At 45.5% G+C, this 16,281-nt stretch overlaps 1 protein-coding gene across 1 annotated transcript in view; it reads right to left on the bottom strand.

The window, feature by feature from the left end:
• AKAP14 (A-kinase anchoring protein 14) overlaps positions 1-16,281 on the bottom strand; it is a 19,814-nt gene extending 3,533 nt beyond the window's left edge. The window contains exons 1-3 of the mRNA XM_049644796.1: positions 16,201-16,281; positions 12,609-12,775; positions 12,426-12,517 (exon numbers count right to left, since the gene is read on the bottom strand). Of these exons, the coding sequence (XP_049500753.1) occupies positions 12,426-12,517; positions 12,609-12,765 (249 nt within the window). The 5' untranslated portion in view covers positions 12,766-12,775; positions 16,201-16,281. The remainder of the gene's footprint in view (positions 1-12,425; positions 12,518-12,608; positions 12,776-16,200) is intronic.

The raw sequence follows: 16,281 nt of genomic DNA, 5'->3' as shown, positions 1-16,281 counted from the left end.
AAGAGCGGGCTCTGGAACACAGAGAGGCACACGCTCAGATGCGTAGGTGTACGTGCCCGCCACACACGGCGTGGGCACTGACCGTCCAGACCCTGGCTTGGGAGGCAAGTTTGGCTCCTTGGAGAATAATTAGAAAGTGGTTCGAACATGTGTTCTGCCCACTCCGCGTAAAGGTATGACTAGAGGGTAATGAGGCCGCAAGGCGCCTGGGTGGCTCCGTCGGTTAAGCCTCCGACTCTTGATTTGGGCTCAGGTCGTGATCTTACGGTCGTGAGATCGAACCCCCGAATCAGGCTCCACGCTAGGCATGGAGTCTCTTAGGATTCTCTCTCTCCCTCTCCCTCGGCCCCTCCCCGGCTCTCAGTCTCTCCGTCTCTCAAAAAGAAAAACAAAATGTAATGAGGCTGATTTCACAAGCTGTTTCTGAAAAGCAGACTCGCCTCACGGCAGCCATCGGTGGTATAGAAAGTGAGTTCAGAAGAGGAACGGGTCAGGCACGAGGATCATCCGACCCCTCAGATCCCTATCTACCCCCTCGGAGATGTTTCTGTCCCCAAGCATGCATCTTACTAGCGCCTCGGGCCCACAGAAGTCATAACGCAGCCCTGCTTCGCTGTACGGGGCCTCGAATGCTGTTGGTATTCGACAAGTTCAATTCAACGGAGTCCCCTTGGCTTGGCTATTGGGGCACAGGAAGCTTCCAAATCAAAATAAAAAAAATTTTTTTAAAGATCCTGAATTAAGATGAAGGTCCACAGAAGGAAGGGAGTGAGATAGTTTAACAGTCTCAGTGATGTGAGGAGGGACAGTAGGAGGCTGATGGCAAAAAGATTTCTGGCGCTCCTTTAAAAAAAAAAAAAAGCAGGCTGGGGGGGGTCGGCTTACTTTATTTCAGACTTAGACCCAGCCGATTGTTTCAGTCAGCCAGACAAGAGCACCAGGCACTAGATTCCTTGAGATCAGGGACTGTGTTTTACACAGATTATCGTTCCTCTTAATGAAGGGGCCCGACAGGTCACCCTTTGTGGCCCCACTGGAGCAATGCCTTTCTTTCCAACCTTTCTATGTTATTCTATGTTATTCTATTTCTTCAGCCCTAATGTTTCCTCTGGCACACAAAGACTTTGTACCATCGGAAGGTCCCTAGACCTCATTTAAGGAGGCCCCTTTGCAGATGAGCATATTGGGGCCTAGAAACGGGAAGGGACGGCCCACAACAGCTGGGACTGGGACCCGGGGCTCCCAAGCAGCCGGCCCAGTGCTCTCACCACCCGACCAGACGTCTCAATTCTAAGATTTTCTTCCCCTCCGTGTGGCGTCGCAGTGGTTGGTCTTGTTTTCTTTTCTTTTTCCTTTTGTGAACTCGGGCAGCCTTAGACGCATTAAATGTTTTTTTAATTTTTTTTTTGAGAGAAAGAGGCACAGAGTGAGCAGGGGAGGGGCAGAGAGAGAGACAGACAGACAGACAGACAGAATCCGAAGCAGGCTCCAGGCTCCGAGCTGTCAGCACAGAGCCCGACGCGGGGCTCGAACTCACAAACCGTGAGGTCATGACCTGAGCCGAAGTCGGATGCTCAACCGACTGAGCCTCCCAGGCGCCCCAGCCTTAGACGCATTAAATTCAGCCATCTCCATCAGGCCAATCTCTTCCCATTTTTATCAGGGTTCAGGCAGCTGATTTTGTGTAGCTCCAGTGAGTGTGTGTTGTCCTTGTATTTTGTAATTTTTACATAACGTTGCTTCATATACTCGCTTCCAGGGAACAATATCTCGTTGTGCTACTCTACCGTGGATGGCTTAGCCAATTACATATTATTGGACACTCAAAATCAACAGGCACCCGGAAGTATATGCACAAAACTGTTATCAACGGTAAGTGACCTCTGAGGGAGTAGAACTGGGTATTGTGGGGGCGGAAGGGGAACCTTCATTTTCTACTCTGTCCTTTTGCTCACTGGGGCTTTTTTATAATGACGTCTTATTTTTATTATAAACAATAATTTTTAACTGTACGTTAGGCATTGGGGATTTTCCAACTCTTATTTGTTGTTTTTTTTTAATGGTTTTTATTTTTTTCCAACTTTTCTCTTAGAAAGAACTTATTTGTAATATTCCTGTTTCCAGATTGTGTTTCTTCAAAGAATAAGCTACTTGTGCTCATTGGCAATGTAGGAGTATACCTGTTCCCTCCCCAAAACACACAAGACTTCGGATACCAGGTTTAACCATTCTTATTCACGTTGCAGTACCTTAAAATCCTTTGAATTTGCATTTTTCACTCATAGTAAAACTCTGCATTATTTCTGTCATCAAAAAGAACTGTTCTTACTATCTGGTAGCAAAAATGTACCAGACCTGTGATCCAAAACTTTAGTTTGCTGCTTAATCAGAAAAACCTTGGGCAAATTGTCCAACCTGTCTGAGCCTCAGGGTTTCTCATCCGCAAAATGGGCACATTGATGTACCTACATACAGATTTGTTGTGGGGATTAGATGAGATCGTGCACGTGACGTGCTTAGCAGTGCTTGGCATGTGGTAACGCGCAGCAAACGGTAACTACTAGTTTGCCATCCCCTGGTGTCTGGTGGATTCTGGGAAATCTGCAGTAAGCTTGAGAAAGCTCCTCATCAGAAATAGCTGACACTTAGGGGCGCCTGGGTGGCTCCAGTCGGTTAAGCATCCAACTTCAGCTGAGGTCATGATCTCGCGGTTCATGGGTTCGAGCCCCGCGTCGGGTTCTGTGCTGGCAGCTCAGAGCCTGGAGCCTGCTTCGGATTTTGTGTCCCCCACCCCTGTCTCTCGGCCCCTCTCTGCTCGTGGTCTGTCTGTCTCTCTCTCTCTCTCTCTCTCAAAAATAAATAAACATTAACAAAAAAGAAATATCTGACACTTAGACGGGAGACTCTACTTGTAGGACTCATTTCATTAGCAGGGTTGGGAACAAGGTGATTTTATGTCAGTAGCTATATAGGGCTTTCAGCTTTTTAGTCACCTTCTACTTTTCCTTTTTTAATTTAAAAAGCATTTTTTAATGTTTATTTACTTTTGAGAGCGAGTGCAAGTAGGGGAGGGGCAGAGAGAGGGGGAGACAGAGACACAGGTCTCCAACTCACGAATCATGAGATCGTGACCTGAGCCAGTCGGATGTTCAACCGACTGGGCCACCCAGGCGCCCCATCACCTTCTACTTTCTAATTGTCTTATCTTCATAACAGTCCTACAAAGTAGGTAAGCTCTTCATCTGTGAACAAATAATGGTATGGAGAGAAGAAATCTGTTCATGTAGTCAACATCTCTGCGTACCTGACCTTTCTAGGGGCTGAGGGCAGAGAAAGGGACAAAAGCCTCTCCTTCATGGACCATATGATCCAGAGGTAGAAGAAAAGCAAAGAGTGAATAAGTAAAATCTAGTGTCTTAGGTAGAGCTGAATGCTAAGCGGAAAAGTAAATCAGAGAAGGAGAAAGGGTTGTAATTTTAGATGAGATGGCCAGGAAAGGCCTCGGTGAGCAGGTGGCATCTTTTTTAAATTGAACTATAGTTGCCATTCAGTCTTACATTAGTTCCAGGCATAAAACATGGTAATTGAAGATTTATATACATTATAAAATGATCACGGTGGGTCTGTCCCCATCCAAAGTTACTACAATATCAATGACTGTATTTTCTCTGCCATGCTTTTTTTCTTCCCCGTGACTAGTTTATTTGATAACTGGAAACTTGTCCCTCTTAATCCCTTTCACCTGTTTCACCCAAATCATACCCCTCTCCCCTCTGAAATCCTATGTTATTTGCCTTTGACTTACTTCATTTAGCATAATACGCTCTCAGTCCATCCATGTTGGCACAGGTGGCAAGATTTCAGTTTTATTTATGGCTGAATAATATTCCATTGTATATTCATACCACATCTTTGTTATCCACTCATCTATTGATGGGCACTTAAGTTGCATCCACATCTCGGCTGTGGTAAAGAATGCTGCCATGAACAGAGGATGCGTGTATCTTTCCACGTTCGTGCTTTTGTTCTCTTCGGATACATAAGCAGAACTGGAATTGCCGGATCATACAGTGTTTCTATTTTAAATTGTTTGAGGAACCTCCGTCCTGTTTTCCATAATGGCTGCCCCAACTTACATGCCCGCCAACAGTGCCCCGGGGGTTCTTCTTTCTCCTCATTCTCACCAACATTTGTTATTTCTTGTTTTTGTGATACCAGCCACTCTGACTGGCGTGAGGTGGCATCTCGCTGTGGTTATGATTCGCATTTCCCCGATCAGTGATGTTGAGCATCTTTTCACGTGTCTCTTGGCCGTCTGTATGTCTTCTTTGGAAAATTTCCATTCAGACCCTCTGCCCGTTTTTTAAGTGGATTGTCGTTTTGGTATTGAGTCACAGGAGTTCTTTATATATTTTGGATAGTAACCCTTTATCAGACATATCACGTGTAAAATATCTTCTCGCATTCAGTAGGTTGCCTTTCATTTTGCTGGCTTCCTTCACTGTGTGAAAGTTTTTTTAGTTTGATGTAGTTGCAATTGTTTATCTTTGGTTTTGTTCCCCTTGCCTGAGGAGACAGACCCGGAAAAATATTGCTGAGGCTGATGTCCAAGAGTTTATTTCCTGTGCTTTCTTCTGGGGGTTTTATGGCTTCAGGTCTCACATTTAGGTCTTTAATCCATTTTGACTTTATTTTCATGTCTGGTGTTAGAAAGGGGTCCAGTTTCCTTCTTTTGCAGGTCGCTGTCCACTTTTCTCAACACCTTTTATTAAAGAGACTGTCTTTTCCCCATTGGACGGACATTCTTGCCTCCTTTGGCGTAGATTCATTGACCATCTAAGTGTAGGTTTATTTCTGGACTCTGTTCTGTTCCACTGATCTATGTGTCTGTTTTTGTGCCAGTACCATACTGTTTTGACTACTGTAGCTTCGTAGTATAGTTCGAAATCTGGGAGCATGATACTTCCTGCTTTGGTCTTCTTTCCCAAGATTACTGTAACGAATCGGGGTTTTATGTTGTTCCATATAAATGTTAGGATTATTTGTTCTAAAATATTAAAAATGCCATTGGTATTTTTATTGGGATTGTATTGAATTCTGTACATTGCTTTGGGTAGTTTGGACTTTTTTTTAAGTTTACTTACTTATTTAGAGAGAGTGTGTGTGTAAGTGTGGGAGAGGCAGGGAGAGGGGGAGAGAGAGAGAGAACCCCAAGCAGGCTCTGTACCACCGGCGCAGAGCCCGATGCGAGGTTCGAACCCATGAACCACGAGATCATGACCTGAGCTGAAGTCTGATGCGTAACCGACTAAGCCACCCCCGGCACCCCAGTAGGGTGGACATTTTAACAATATTAATTCGTCCAATCCATGAGCATGGTATATTTTTCCATGTAGTTGTCATCTTCAGTTTCTTTCATCATTGTCTTCTAGTTTTCAGAGTATATGTCTTTCAACCCCCTGGTTAAATTTATTTTATTCCTTTTGATGCAATTATATGTGGGATTGCTTTTTCAGTTTCTCTTTCTGATAGTTTGTTTTAGTGTATAGACAGATTGCTATATATTTTGTATCCTGCAATTTCACTGAATTCATTTATTAATTCTAATAGTTTTTTGGTGGAGTTTTTAGGGTTTTCTGTATATAGTATCATGTCACCTGTAAATCATGACAGTTTTACTTCTTCTTTACTAATTTTGATGCCTTTTATTTCTTTTTCTTGTAACATTGCTGCAGCTAGGCCTTGCACTATATGTTGAATAAAAGTGGCGAGAGTAGGGGCACCTGGGTGGCTCAGTCGGTCAAGTGTCCAACTTCTGCTTAGGTCACGATCTCGTGGTTCGCGAGTTCGAGCCCCGCATTGGGCTTGCTGCTGTCAGCACAGAGCCCACTTTGGATCCTCTGTCCCCTTCTCTCTCTCTCTGCCCCTACCTGGTTGCTCTCTCTCTCTCTCTCTCAAAAGTAAACATTTAAGGGGTGCCTGGGTGGCCCAGTCAATTAAGCATCCAACTCTTGATTTCAGCTCAGGTAATGATATCATGGTTCATGAGTTTGAGCCCCACATCTGTGCTGTGAGCGCAGAGCCTGCTTGGGATTCTCTTTCTCCGCCCCCTCCCCCTCTCTGCCTCTCCCCTGCTCTCTCACTTTTTCTCTCAAAAATAAATTTTAAAATGAGCATTTAAAAAAAAAAGTGATGGGGCACCTGGGTGGCTCAGTCGGTTAAGCGGCTGACATCGGCTCAGGTCATGATCTCACAGCTCATGAGTTCAAGGCCTGTGTCGGGCTCCGTGCTGACAGCTCAGAGCCTGGAGCCTGCTTCAGATTCTGTGTGTCCCTCTCACTTTGCACTTCCCTCACTCACACTCTCTCTCAAAAAACAAATAAACATTAAAAAAATTTCTTTTAAGTGGCAAGAGTAGACATTCTAGTCTTGTTCCTGATCTTAGAGGGAAAGCTTTCAGCCTTTCATTCTTGAGCATGATGTTAGCTCTGGGTTTGTCATATCTGGCCTCTCTTATGTGCTGGTATGTTTCCTCTGTGCCCACTTTGTTGAGCTTTTTTATCATATTTGGATATTGAATTGTGTCAAATGCTTTTTCTGCATTTACTGAGGTGGTCATATGATTTTTATCCTTTATTTTTTTAACACGGTGTATAACATTGATTAATTTGTGGATATTAAATTATCCCTGCATCCCTGGAATAAATCCTACTTGATCATGGTATATGATCCTTTTAAGGTATTGTTGAATTCAGTTTATTAATATATCGTTGAGGATGTTTTCATCTATGTTCATCAGGGATATTGACCTGGTATTTTCTTTTGTGTAGTGTCTGTCTGGTTTTGGTATAAGGGTAATGCTGGTCTTAGTGATTTGGAAGCCTTCCTTCTTTAATGTTTTGGAATAGTTTGAGGAGGATAGGTATCAACTCTTTGAAATGTTTGGTGAAATTCACATGTGAAGCCATCTAGTCCCAGACTTTTGTTTGTTGGGAATTTTTTGAGTACTGATTCGATTTCATTATTAGCAATTTGTTTTTCAGATTTTCCATTTCTTCTTCTTTAAAAAAAATTAAGTTTACTTATTAATTTATCTTGAGAGAGAGAAAGCAAGAGTCGGGGAGGGCAGAGAGGGAGGGAGAGAGAGAGAATCCCAAGCAGGCCCCACACTGTCAGCACGGAGCCTGACACAGGGCTCAAATCCATGAACCGTGAGATCATGACCTGAGCCGAGGTTTGATGCTTAACTGACTGAGCCACCCAGGCGCCCCCATTTCTTCTTGATTCCAGTCTTGGAAGATTGTTTCTAGGAATTTATCCATTTTTTCTAGGTTGTTTAAAATGTTTACGAGAAATAATTTTTCACAGTAGTGTCTTATAAGCATTTGTATTTCTGTGGTGTCATTTGTAACTTTCATTGATCATATTCTTCATTCCAGTCCTCTCTCGTTTTTTCTTGGTGAGTCTTGCTAAAAGTTTTCCAATTTTATCTTTTCAAAGAACCAGCTCTTAGTTTCATTGACCTTTGCTAATGTCTTCTTTTAAGTTTCGGTTTCATTTTTCTCTCCGATATTTATTATTTCCTTTCTTCTACTAATTTTGGGCTTTGTTCTTTTTCTCATTCCTTTAGGTGTAAGATTAAATTGTTTATTTGAGATTTTCTTGTCTCTTGAGTTGGGCCTGTATCACTGTAAACCTCCCTCTTAGAACTGCTTCTGCTGCATTGCATCAATTTTTTACTGTTGTGTTTCCATTTCTGTCTGTCTCAAGGTATATTTTTATTTCCTCTTTTTGAGTTCTTTGTTCACCCACTGGTTGTTTAGTATCACGTTTAGCCTCCAGGTGTTTGTGGTTTTTTTCTAGTTTTCTTCTCGTAACTGGGTTCTATTTTCATACCATTGTGGTAAGAAAACATGCTTGATATGATTTCAGTCTTCTTAAGTTTATTGAGACTTGTTTTCTGGCCTAACATGTGATCTGTCCTGGAGAATGTTCCATGTCCATTTGAAAAGAATGTGTGTTCTGTTTTGGGATGGAATGTTCTGTTAAGTCCATCTGGTCTAATGCGTCATTCAAAGTCACTGCTTCCGTATTTTCTGTGGTGTCTTACTGTCAATTTCTCCCTTTATATTTGTCAGTATTTTCTTTACACGTTTAGGTGTTTCTGTGTTGGGTGCATAGATATTTACGAGTGTTATATCTTCTTGTTGGATCGATCCCTTTATCATTATGTAATGTCCTTCTTTGTCTCTTGTTATAGGCTGTGTTTTAAAGACTACTTTATCTGGCGTAAGTATTGCTACCCCAGTTTTCCTCCCCCTCCCCCATGTGTTTGGAATCTCTTTTCCCATTCCTTCCCTTTCAGCCTGTATGTGTCTTGAGGTCTGAAAATGAGTCTCTTATAGGCAGCATATAGGTGGGTTTTGGTTTTTTATCCATTCGATCACCCTGTGTCTTATGATTGAAACATTTAGTCTGTTTACAGTGAAAGTACTGCTGGGCATGTACTTATTATTTTGTTAACTGTTTTCAGGTTGTTCTTGTAGTTCTTCTCTGTTCCTTCTCTTGCTCTCTTCCCTTGTGATTTGATGACTTTCTTTAGCGTTCAGTTTGGATTCCTGGATCTTTCATGTGTCTAACATAGGTTCTTGGATTGTGGTTACCATTAGGTTTATATACAACACATGATATACATATATATATATATGTATGTATATGTGTGTATATATATATATATATATCGGCATATTTTAAGTTGACGGTCACTTAATTTTGAACACATTCTAAAAGCGCTTATGTTTTTACTCCCTCCTATCTTATGTAGACATCATATTTTACATCTTTTTGTGTACCACCTTAACTAATTATTGTAGCTATACTTGATCTTACTACTTTTGTCTTTTAACCTTCATACTAGCTTTATAAGTGATTGGTCTCCTACCTTTACTGTATGTTTGCTTTTACCAGTGAAATTTTTTCTTTCTTAATTTTCTCACTTCTAGTTCTAGCCTTTTCTTTTCTACTTAAACCAGTCCCTCTAACGTTTTTTGTGAGGCTGGTTTAGTGGTGATGAACTCTTTTAACTTTTATCTAGGAGCTCTTTATCTCTCCTTCAATTCTGAATGATGACCTTGCTGGGTAGAGTATTCTTGGTTGTAGGTTTTTCCTTTCAGCACTTTGAATGTATTGTGCCGCTCCCTTCTGGCCTGCAAACTCTGCTGAAAAAGCAGCCGATCGATCGCCTTCTGGGGGTTCTCTTATACGTAACTATTTGTATTCTCTTGCTGCTTTTAAGATTCTGTCTTTATCTTTAATTTTTGCCATTTTAATTATTATGTGTCTTGATGTAGACCTCCTTCGGTTCCTCTTATCTGGAGGTCTCTGTCTCTGTGCCCCCTGGACCTGGATGTCTGTTTCTTTCCCCAGGCTAGGGAAGCTTTTAGCAATTATGTCTTCAAATAGGTTTTCTGCCCCTTTCTCTCCTTTTTTTTCTGGGACCCCTATAATGCAAATGTTAGGATGCCTGACGTTGTTCCAGTGGTACCTTATCCTACCCTCATTTCTTAAGAATTCCTTTTTGGTTTTGCTGTTCAGCTTGGATGATTTCCACTACCCTGGCTTCCAGATCACTGATTTGTTTTTCTGCGTCTCCTAATCTGCTGTTGATCCCATCTTGTGTATTTTTTATTTCAGTTATTGTATTCTTCAGCTCTGATTTTTTTTAAGTTTGTTTATATTGAGAGAGAGAGCATGAGCAGGGGAGGGGCAGAGAGAGAGAGAAAATTCCAAGCAGGCTCCGTGCTGTCCGCACAGAGCCGGACACGGGGCTTGATCCCACAAACCATGAGATCATGACCTGAGCCGAAATCAAGAGCGGGACACTTAACTGACTGAGCCACCCAGGCGCCCCATTAAGCTTCAATTCTAAAAACTATTTTCTATCTCTGCGTTGAAGTTCTCACGGAGTTCATTCATTCTTCTCCCAACTCTTGTGAGCACCTTTATGACCATTACTGTGAACTCTTTATCAGGTAAATTGCTTATCTCTGTTTTCTTTGAGGTCTTTTTCTGTGCTTTCGTCTTGTTCTTTTGTTTGGAACATATCCCTCCGTCTCCTCATTTTGTCTGATTCCGTGTGTTCGTCTCTATGTATCAGGTACGTCAGCTCCGTCTCCTGCTCTTGAAAGTAGTGGCCTTATGTAGAAGGGCCCTGTGGGGCCCAGTAGTGTAATCGCCCCTTGTCACCAGAACGACAGACACTCCAGGGGGGTGTCCCACGTGTGGGCTGTGTGCACGGTCCTGTTGTGACTCAGCTGTGACTGCTGTGGAGGCGCTGGTGAGCGGGGCTGGCCCTCGGCCCTGCTGGCTGCCAGGCCTGGTAGTGACTATTGTGAGTGTGCTAGTGGATGGGGCTAGGCGCCCCCTCCCCGGGGCACGAGTTGCTTTGGAGGGGACACCGATCTTGGCCAGTGCTCCCCACCTGGTGTGGCAGGGTGGTAATTGCTTTGGGGGGCTGCTGGTCCCGCGTGAGGCTGCCTGCCACTTGTGGTGGGGCAGGAGCCGCTTTAGAGGGGCGGCTGCCAGGGCCCGTCTGCAGGGCAATGCCAGGGTGGGGTCAGCAGTGCTAGCAAGGTAGATAGAGAGTGGCAAAACTCGTACCCGCCCATACTTTCATTCCCGGAGGAAGTTCCTACGGATCCCGCCCCTCTGGCACATAACCCTAGAATTAGTCGATAAAGGTTCACCTATAGCCCAGGCACCACTCAAATCACCGCCTCTGTGCTTGGTCTTAGGGTGATTGTGTATGGGCCCTTTAAGAGCAGAGTCTTGGTTTCCTACAACACTCTGGCTCTCCCACAGTTAAGCAGCCCCATTGATTTTCAAAGCTCCTGGGATTAAACCCTGCTGATTTTCAGGGCCGGATGCTATGGGGCCTCATCTTCCTGGTGCAGATCTCCAGGGTGGATAGTGGTGCCCGATGTGGGGCTTGAACCCCCCCCTCCAGCCCCCCCCCAGGCCAGGGAGGACCTGCACGCCTGTGCTGTCCCTCCCATTTGTGGGTTTAGTTCCCGACTTTGCCTCTGTCCCTGCTACCCTTCTTCATATGGCTTTTTCTTTATATATTTAGCTGCGGAAGAGCTCTTCTACTAGTCCTCAGGTCGTTCTCAGAGTGAGCGAAGAGAGGTAAGGCATGAACCATGAGAATAGGTCACAGGGGAGAGGGTTCCGGGCAGAGAGCACTGCAAGTGCAAAGGCCCTGGGGTGGGAGCATGCGTGGCAGTTGAATGGGAAGGAGACGGGTGTGGCTGGAGTGAGAAAGGTGAAAGGACAGTAGGTCATAGGTGATGAGTCTGAGCAATAAGTTGGGAGGGAGAAGGGGACTCAGATCCCATCAAGCTCTCTAGGCCATTGTCAGGACTGTGTTTGCCTTTTACTCAGAATGACCGGTGGCATTTTGGGGGGAAGTGTTTCTGCCTGTTCTGTGTCCCATTCCAGCCCGATTCACAAACCCCGGGTGCAGTAGGTGGAGGCTTTTGCCCAACTCCAAATGGAGACGTTCTCCAGAGCAAGAAGGTCCAAGAGTAAGTAGTACTTTGCACCACACGTCATCACTGTGCTCTAAATACCCCTTGTCATTGGAAGGGTGAGTTGTGCCTGCTGGGACATAAGAGGGTGTGGAGCCACCTCGTTTCCACCTGACCAGGCCTTCCTGGGGCCTAGGAAACTGCCCTTGGGGGCTGTAGGCTTAGATGGAGCCGGCCAGAGGAACAGAGACAGTGGGGAGTCTCCTCCGAGGGCTGGGGAGCTTGCCTCCATCTATTTCGACTTGTCTCTCTTCTGAGAAAATACAGTGAGTAGGGATTTCAAGCCATTTTTTATTCCACCCTGCCAGTTAGGCAAAGCAGCCCAGGGCCTTCTCTCCAAAGCTGCCAGGATAAGCCACACGAACGGTTCAGAGCCAGGCACAGGCGGAAAAGAAAAAGGAATTCACAGGCAGGTACATCATAGCGTGCGGGCAGTATGTTCCCAAACTAAATCTAAAAGTTCCATCGGCAGCCCCTTTGTTAACGAGGCGATTTCTAAGGTTGGTGACGGAGAACTCCTGTTTTGGAAGAGCAGCTCCCTCCTTAGGTCACTAGGCCCCCATTTAGAGCACCAGCATGGGAAAATTGCTTAACTGGGAGTATCAGACTTTCCTGGTCGGAAATGTAAGGTTAGGACGATAAAAACAGGGCAATATGATTGTGCCTTTCACCTTCAAAGACTATCCCATGTTGGTTTTGGAACCCAGATGGGGACAGTGCTTATGTATTTAGCGACCTTTGAGATCATCTAGGGGTCCTGGATTTCAAACTTTTCATCAAACACTCCTTTTCCTTGTTCTTTGCCCTCGTATGCCAACCTGGAGTGGTCAACTAACTTACCAAAACAAACTTCTCAATTTGTCTACGGCCTTTCTCTGCTGTGAATTCACCATGGGTGAGCCACTGGATGTTCTTGATGGGGTTTTTAGTTTCTGCGAAATAAAGGGGAGAGTCTGTCAGTTGCCTGGTAGTGTGCCATTGTAGAATGAGACATTCCTCCAAATAGCCAAACAGGATTACTACCTTCCACAAACTTAATAGCAGCAGCAATGGCACGCTTAACTATCTCCAGAGCTAGTTCATTCACATTGCTGCTGTCTTCTGTGTCCGTCTTCTGGCGCCTGGAACTTTCAGTCACATCCGTTTTCTCCTGGATTGTGACTCTTTTAGTCCCAACCATTTTCTTTTGCCTGCAAAAAAGGAACTCAAGTAGATACCTTTTACGCATGTGCGCATGAACCCACTCCTCTAAATACGGACCATCACGTGAAGAATAACAAGACATAGGAAAAGGTTGTTGCCTCTAGGGGGCAACAGGGACTTAAGGCTCAGGATAGGACCCTGAATAAGGCATTGTGGTTTATCCTTTGTGCCTGGCTTCAGAGATCTATTTTTCCTGAAAACCAAGGATTTTCAGATTCCCATAATCACGAACACCTTCATCAGGACGTAGTAAAGGGGCTCCTGGGTGGCTCAGTCGACTAAGCGTCTGACTCTTGATGTCGGCTCAGGTTATGATCTCACGGTTTCTTGAGTTCGAGCCCCATGTTGGGCTTTGCACTGACCCTGCGGAGCCTGCTTGGGATTCTCTCTCTCCCTCTCTGTCTCTGCTCTCTCCCCGCCCCCCGCTCACATTCTGTCTCTCTCAAAACAAATATATATATATATATATATATATATATATATATATATATGTATGTAGTAGAATGAGTCCTAACTTCTTTGGAGTTCTAACAATATTGATTTCTAGTTGAGTCTCAATCCCTACTTAGGTGACTCAGGGCATGTGGCTCTTTAAAGTGAATTAGGGGCTCTTGGGTGGCTCAGTTGGTTAAGCATCTGGCTCTTGAGTTCTGCTCGGCTTCTGATCTCCTGATCGTGAGATCGAGCCCCATGTCAGACTCTGAGCTGGGTGTGGAGCCTGCTTGAGATTCTCTCTCTCCCTCTCTCTGCCCGCCCCCCACCGTCAAAATAAATAAACATTAAAAAAATGAAGTGAATTAAAGTCATTAGAGGCAATATAGCCTAGGAGGGGTGGATTTTCAGTTTTTTCTCTTGGATTTTCCAGGTGTATGAATTATACCATCCATCAGGAACTATCATTTTTTACCATCTTTTTTTCCTGACACGTATACCTCTCCTAAGTATTCGCTTTGGTTAACACTACCAGACAAATGTTAAGTGAAAGCAGGGACAATGTGCATCCTTCTTTTGCGTCTGACTTCAGGGGGCGTGCTTTCTGCTGCTACATCACAAAGTATGTTGCTGGTTTATGGCTGGAGATTTATCACATCAAGAAATTATGTTTGCTCCTGTTTTTGTACAATGTTTGTCATAGATGATCGCTAAAATTTTCCATATGTCTTTAACATCCGTGGAGATTGTGAAAGTTGTAGTTATTAGGCCTGCGAACAAGGCTTCCTCACAGCGCTAGGAACTTCTGCACATTTTCCGTCTTTTTCACATCTTTTCTTCTCTGTCTTCCCTGGCTACCACTTAAGTCTCTTCAGTTATGAGAAATCAGTTCTAGCACAGTGAAACATCCCTGCAGGCAGTCCTTACATGGTGGGGTGCTGCGTAAACGTGGATCTCTCCAGGGGCCCCTGGGTGGCTAAGTCGGTTAAGTGTCTGACTTCGGCTCAGGTCATGATTTCACGGTTCATGAGTTCGAGCCCCGCGTCAGGCTTTGTGCTGACGGGCTCAGAGCCTGGAGCCCGCTTCGGATTCTGTGTCCCTTTTTCTCTGCCCCTCTCCTTCTCACTCACTCACTCTCTCTCTCTCCCAAATATAAACATTTAAAAAAATTTTGTTTTAATTTAAAAAATGTAGATCTCTCTCTCCCTTTATTTTTCTATAAATAGCAACTCCCAATTTTGGGTGTTTAATGTACGTTTCGTTTAACTCACCCCCGGCCCCATGACATTGTGCACTGGCCACCTTTCATTTGCCCCTTTCAGATCCACTCCTCCCCGTGCACCCTGCTCTCTGCCTTGGAAGGCTGACCTCACTGGACTGCACATGTGGGCTCTCCCATGTCCTCTGGCTTCCAGGAGATTCTGCACAATGTGGAGACCAGGATGAGAGAGGAGAGTGCGGGCAAGTTATATATTCCCAGGGTAGCTGTCTCACTTCTCAGTCCCGGAAAGGAGTTTATCCTCACCCCCCACCCCCACCCCCCCCCAGCCCAGTGGGTCCGCCATTCTAGCCCCGGGGAGCTGCACTTGCCCTTGTCTCCCTAGTTCTGCCCACGCCTTTGTAAACACTCCCTCTACTTAACCCTCTCTACCTGCCCTACTTTTAGTACGCCAAGTTTCCTGCTGGGACCCTGAGTCATAAAGAGAGAGACTCTCGTTACCACAAGAAAAGAAGAAGGCCAAGTTCACACCCAGACTATCTGGCTCCACAGTCCAAGAGAGTGAGAGCGAGAGCGAGAGCGCTTAGCCACCGGGCTCTCCTCCCTCCAGGATTCACAAAGGGTTGTGGGGCCCCGTTCTCACATTTCCATCTGAAGTCCAAAATGGGCTCAGTTGCTTTCTGTGGGCCTCTTTCAAGAAGGGTCACTCTTTGTTCCCTTTCTCAGTGTCATCATTGGTTCCGGGGTGTGGCGGGTGCTGCGTGGGGCAGCCCGGTTGCTGTGGCCATCAGCCCAGGAATGGATTGAGCGGCCTTTTTTTTTTTTTTTTTTAATTTTTTTTTTTCAACGTTTTTTATTTTTTTTTGGGACAGAGAGAGACAGAGCATGAACGGGGGAGGGGCAGAGAGAGAGGGAGACACAGAATCGGAAACAGGCTCCAGGCTCCGAGCCATCAGCCCAGAGCCTGACGCGGGGCTCGAACTCACGGACCGCGAGATCGTGACCTGGCTGAAGTCGGACGCTTAACCGACTGCGCCACCCAGGCGCCCCTTGAGCGGCCTTTTAAACATTCAGTAATAATGCTGACTCGTGTGCATTTGAGTCTTCACATTAGCATTTGGAGCTCCGTTTGCATCTGCCTCGGTGCCCTGTTGCTGCATCCAGCGGGTGGACAAGGCCGTGTGCTGGGGGAACGGAGTCTCCCCAGGCTGTCCGTCCCAGAGTGAGGAGAGACTGGAGGCTGGCAGACGAGGGGATCTGAAGGCCCTTAACCCTGGAGAGCTGGCTCTCCCCAGCCTAAGGGCTGTGCCAATGCGGCCACAGCAATTTGCTATAAACTCCGCAGTTAAAGACAACAACGGAGTTTTTTGGTAAAGCGGTAAATTTAGTCTGTTAATGCTTATGTATTTATTTTTGAGAGAGAGAGAGACAGGGAGACAGAATCCCGAGCAGGGTGTGCACTGTCAGCACAGAGCCCTGTGTGGGGCTCGAACTCCCAAACCGCGAGGTCATGATCTGAGCCACGACCGAAAGTTGGACACTTAACCGACTGAGCCACCCAGGAGCCCCTGGGCACAAATCATTCTTAAGCATCCCTCCCACTGGCCTGTCCTCGTTCTTTCTCCCCCCTTCCCTTCCTAACGAGAGGCCAGATGCGCAAGCGTGGGTGAAAAGGGCCAGGGTGTGGTCAAGTCTGGGGTCTGGGTGATGACTGGGGACGCCCCATTGCAAGGCCCTCCCACCCTTAACAACAGCAGGTACCTGAGTGACCATATCCTTGTTTGGAACAGTACTGGCCAAGGAAGCCTCAGAAAGAGATTCCCAGCTGCTTTTCCCCTGGGT

This window comes from Panthera uncia, chromosome X, assembly GCF_023721935.1.
Source record: "Panthera uncia isolate 11264 chromosome X, Puncia_PCG_1.0, whole genome shotgun sequence".
Taxonomy (NCBI): Eukaryota; Metazoa; Chordata; class Mammalia; order Carnivora; family Felidae; genus Panthera; species Panthera uncia.
Note: the sequence above shows the minus strand (reverse complement) of the source record. Positions and strands in the feature narration are given on the sequence as shown.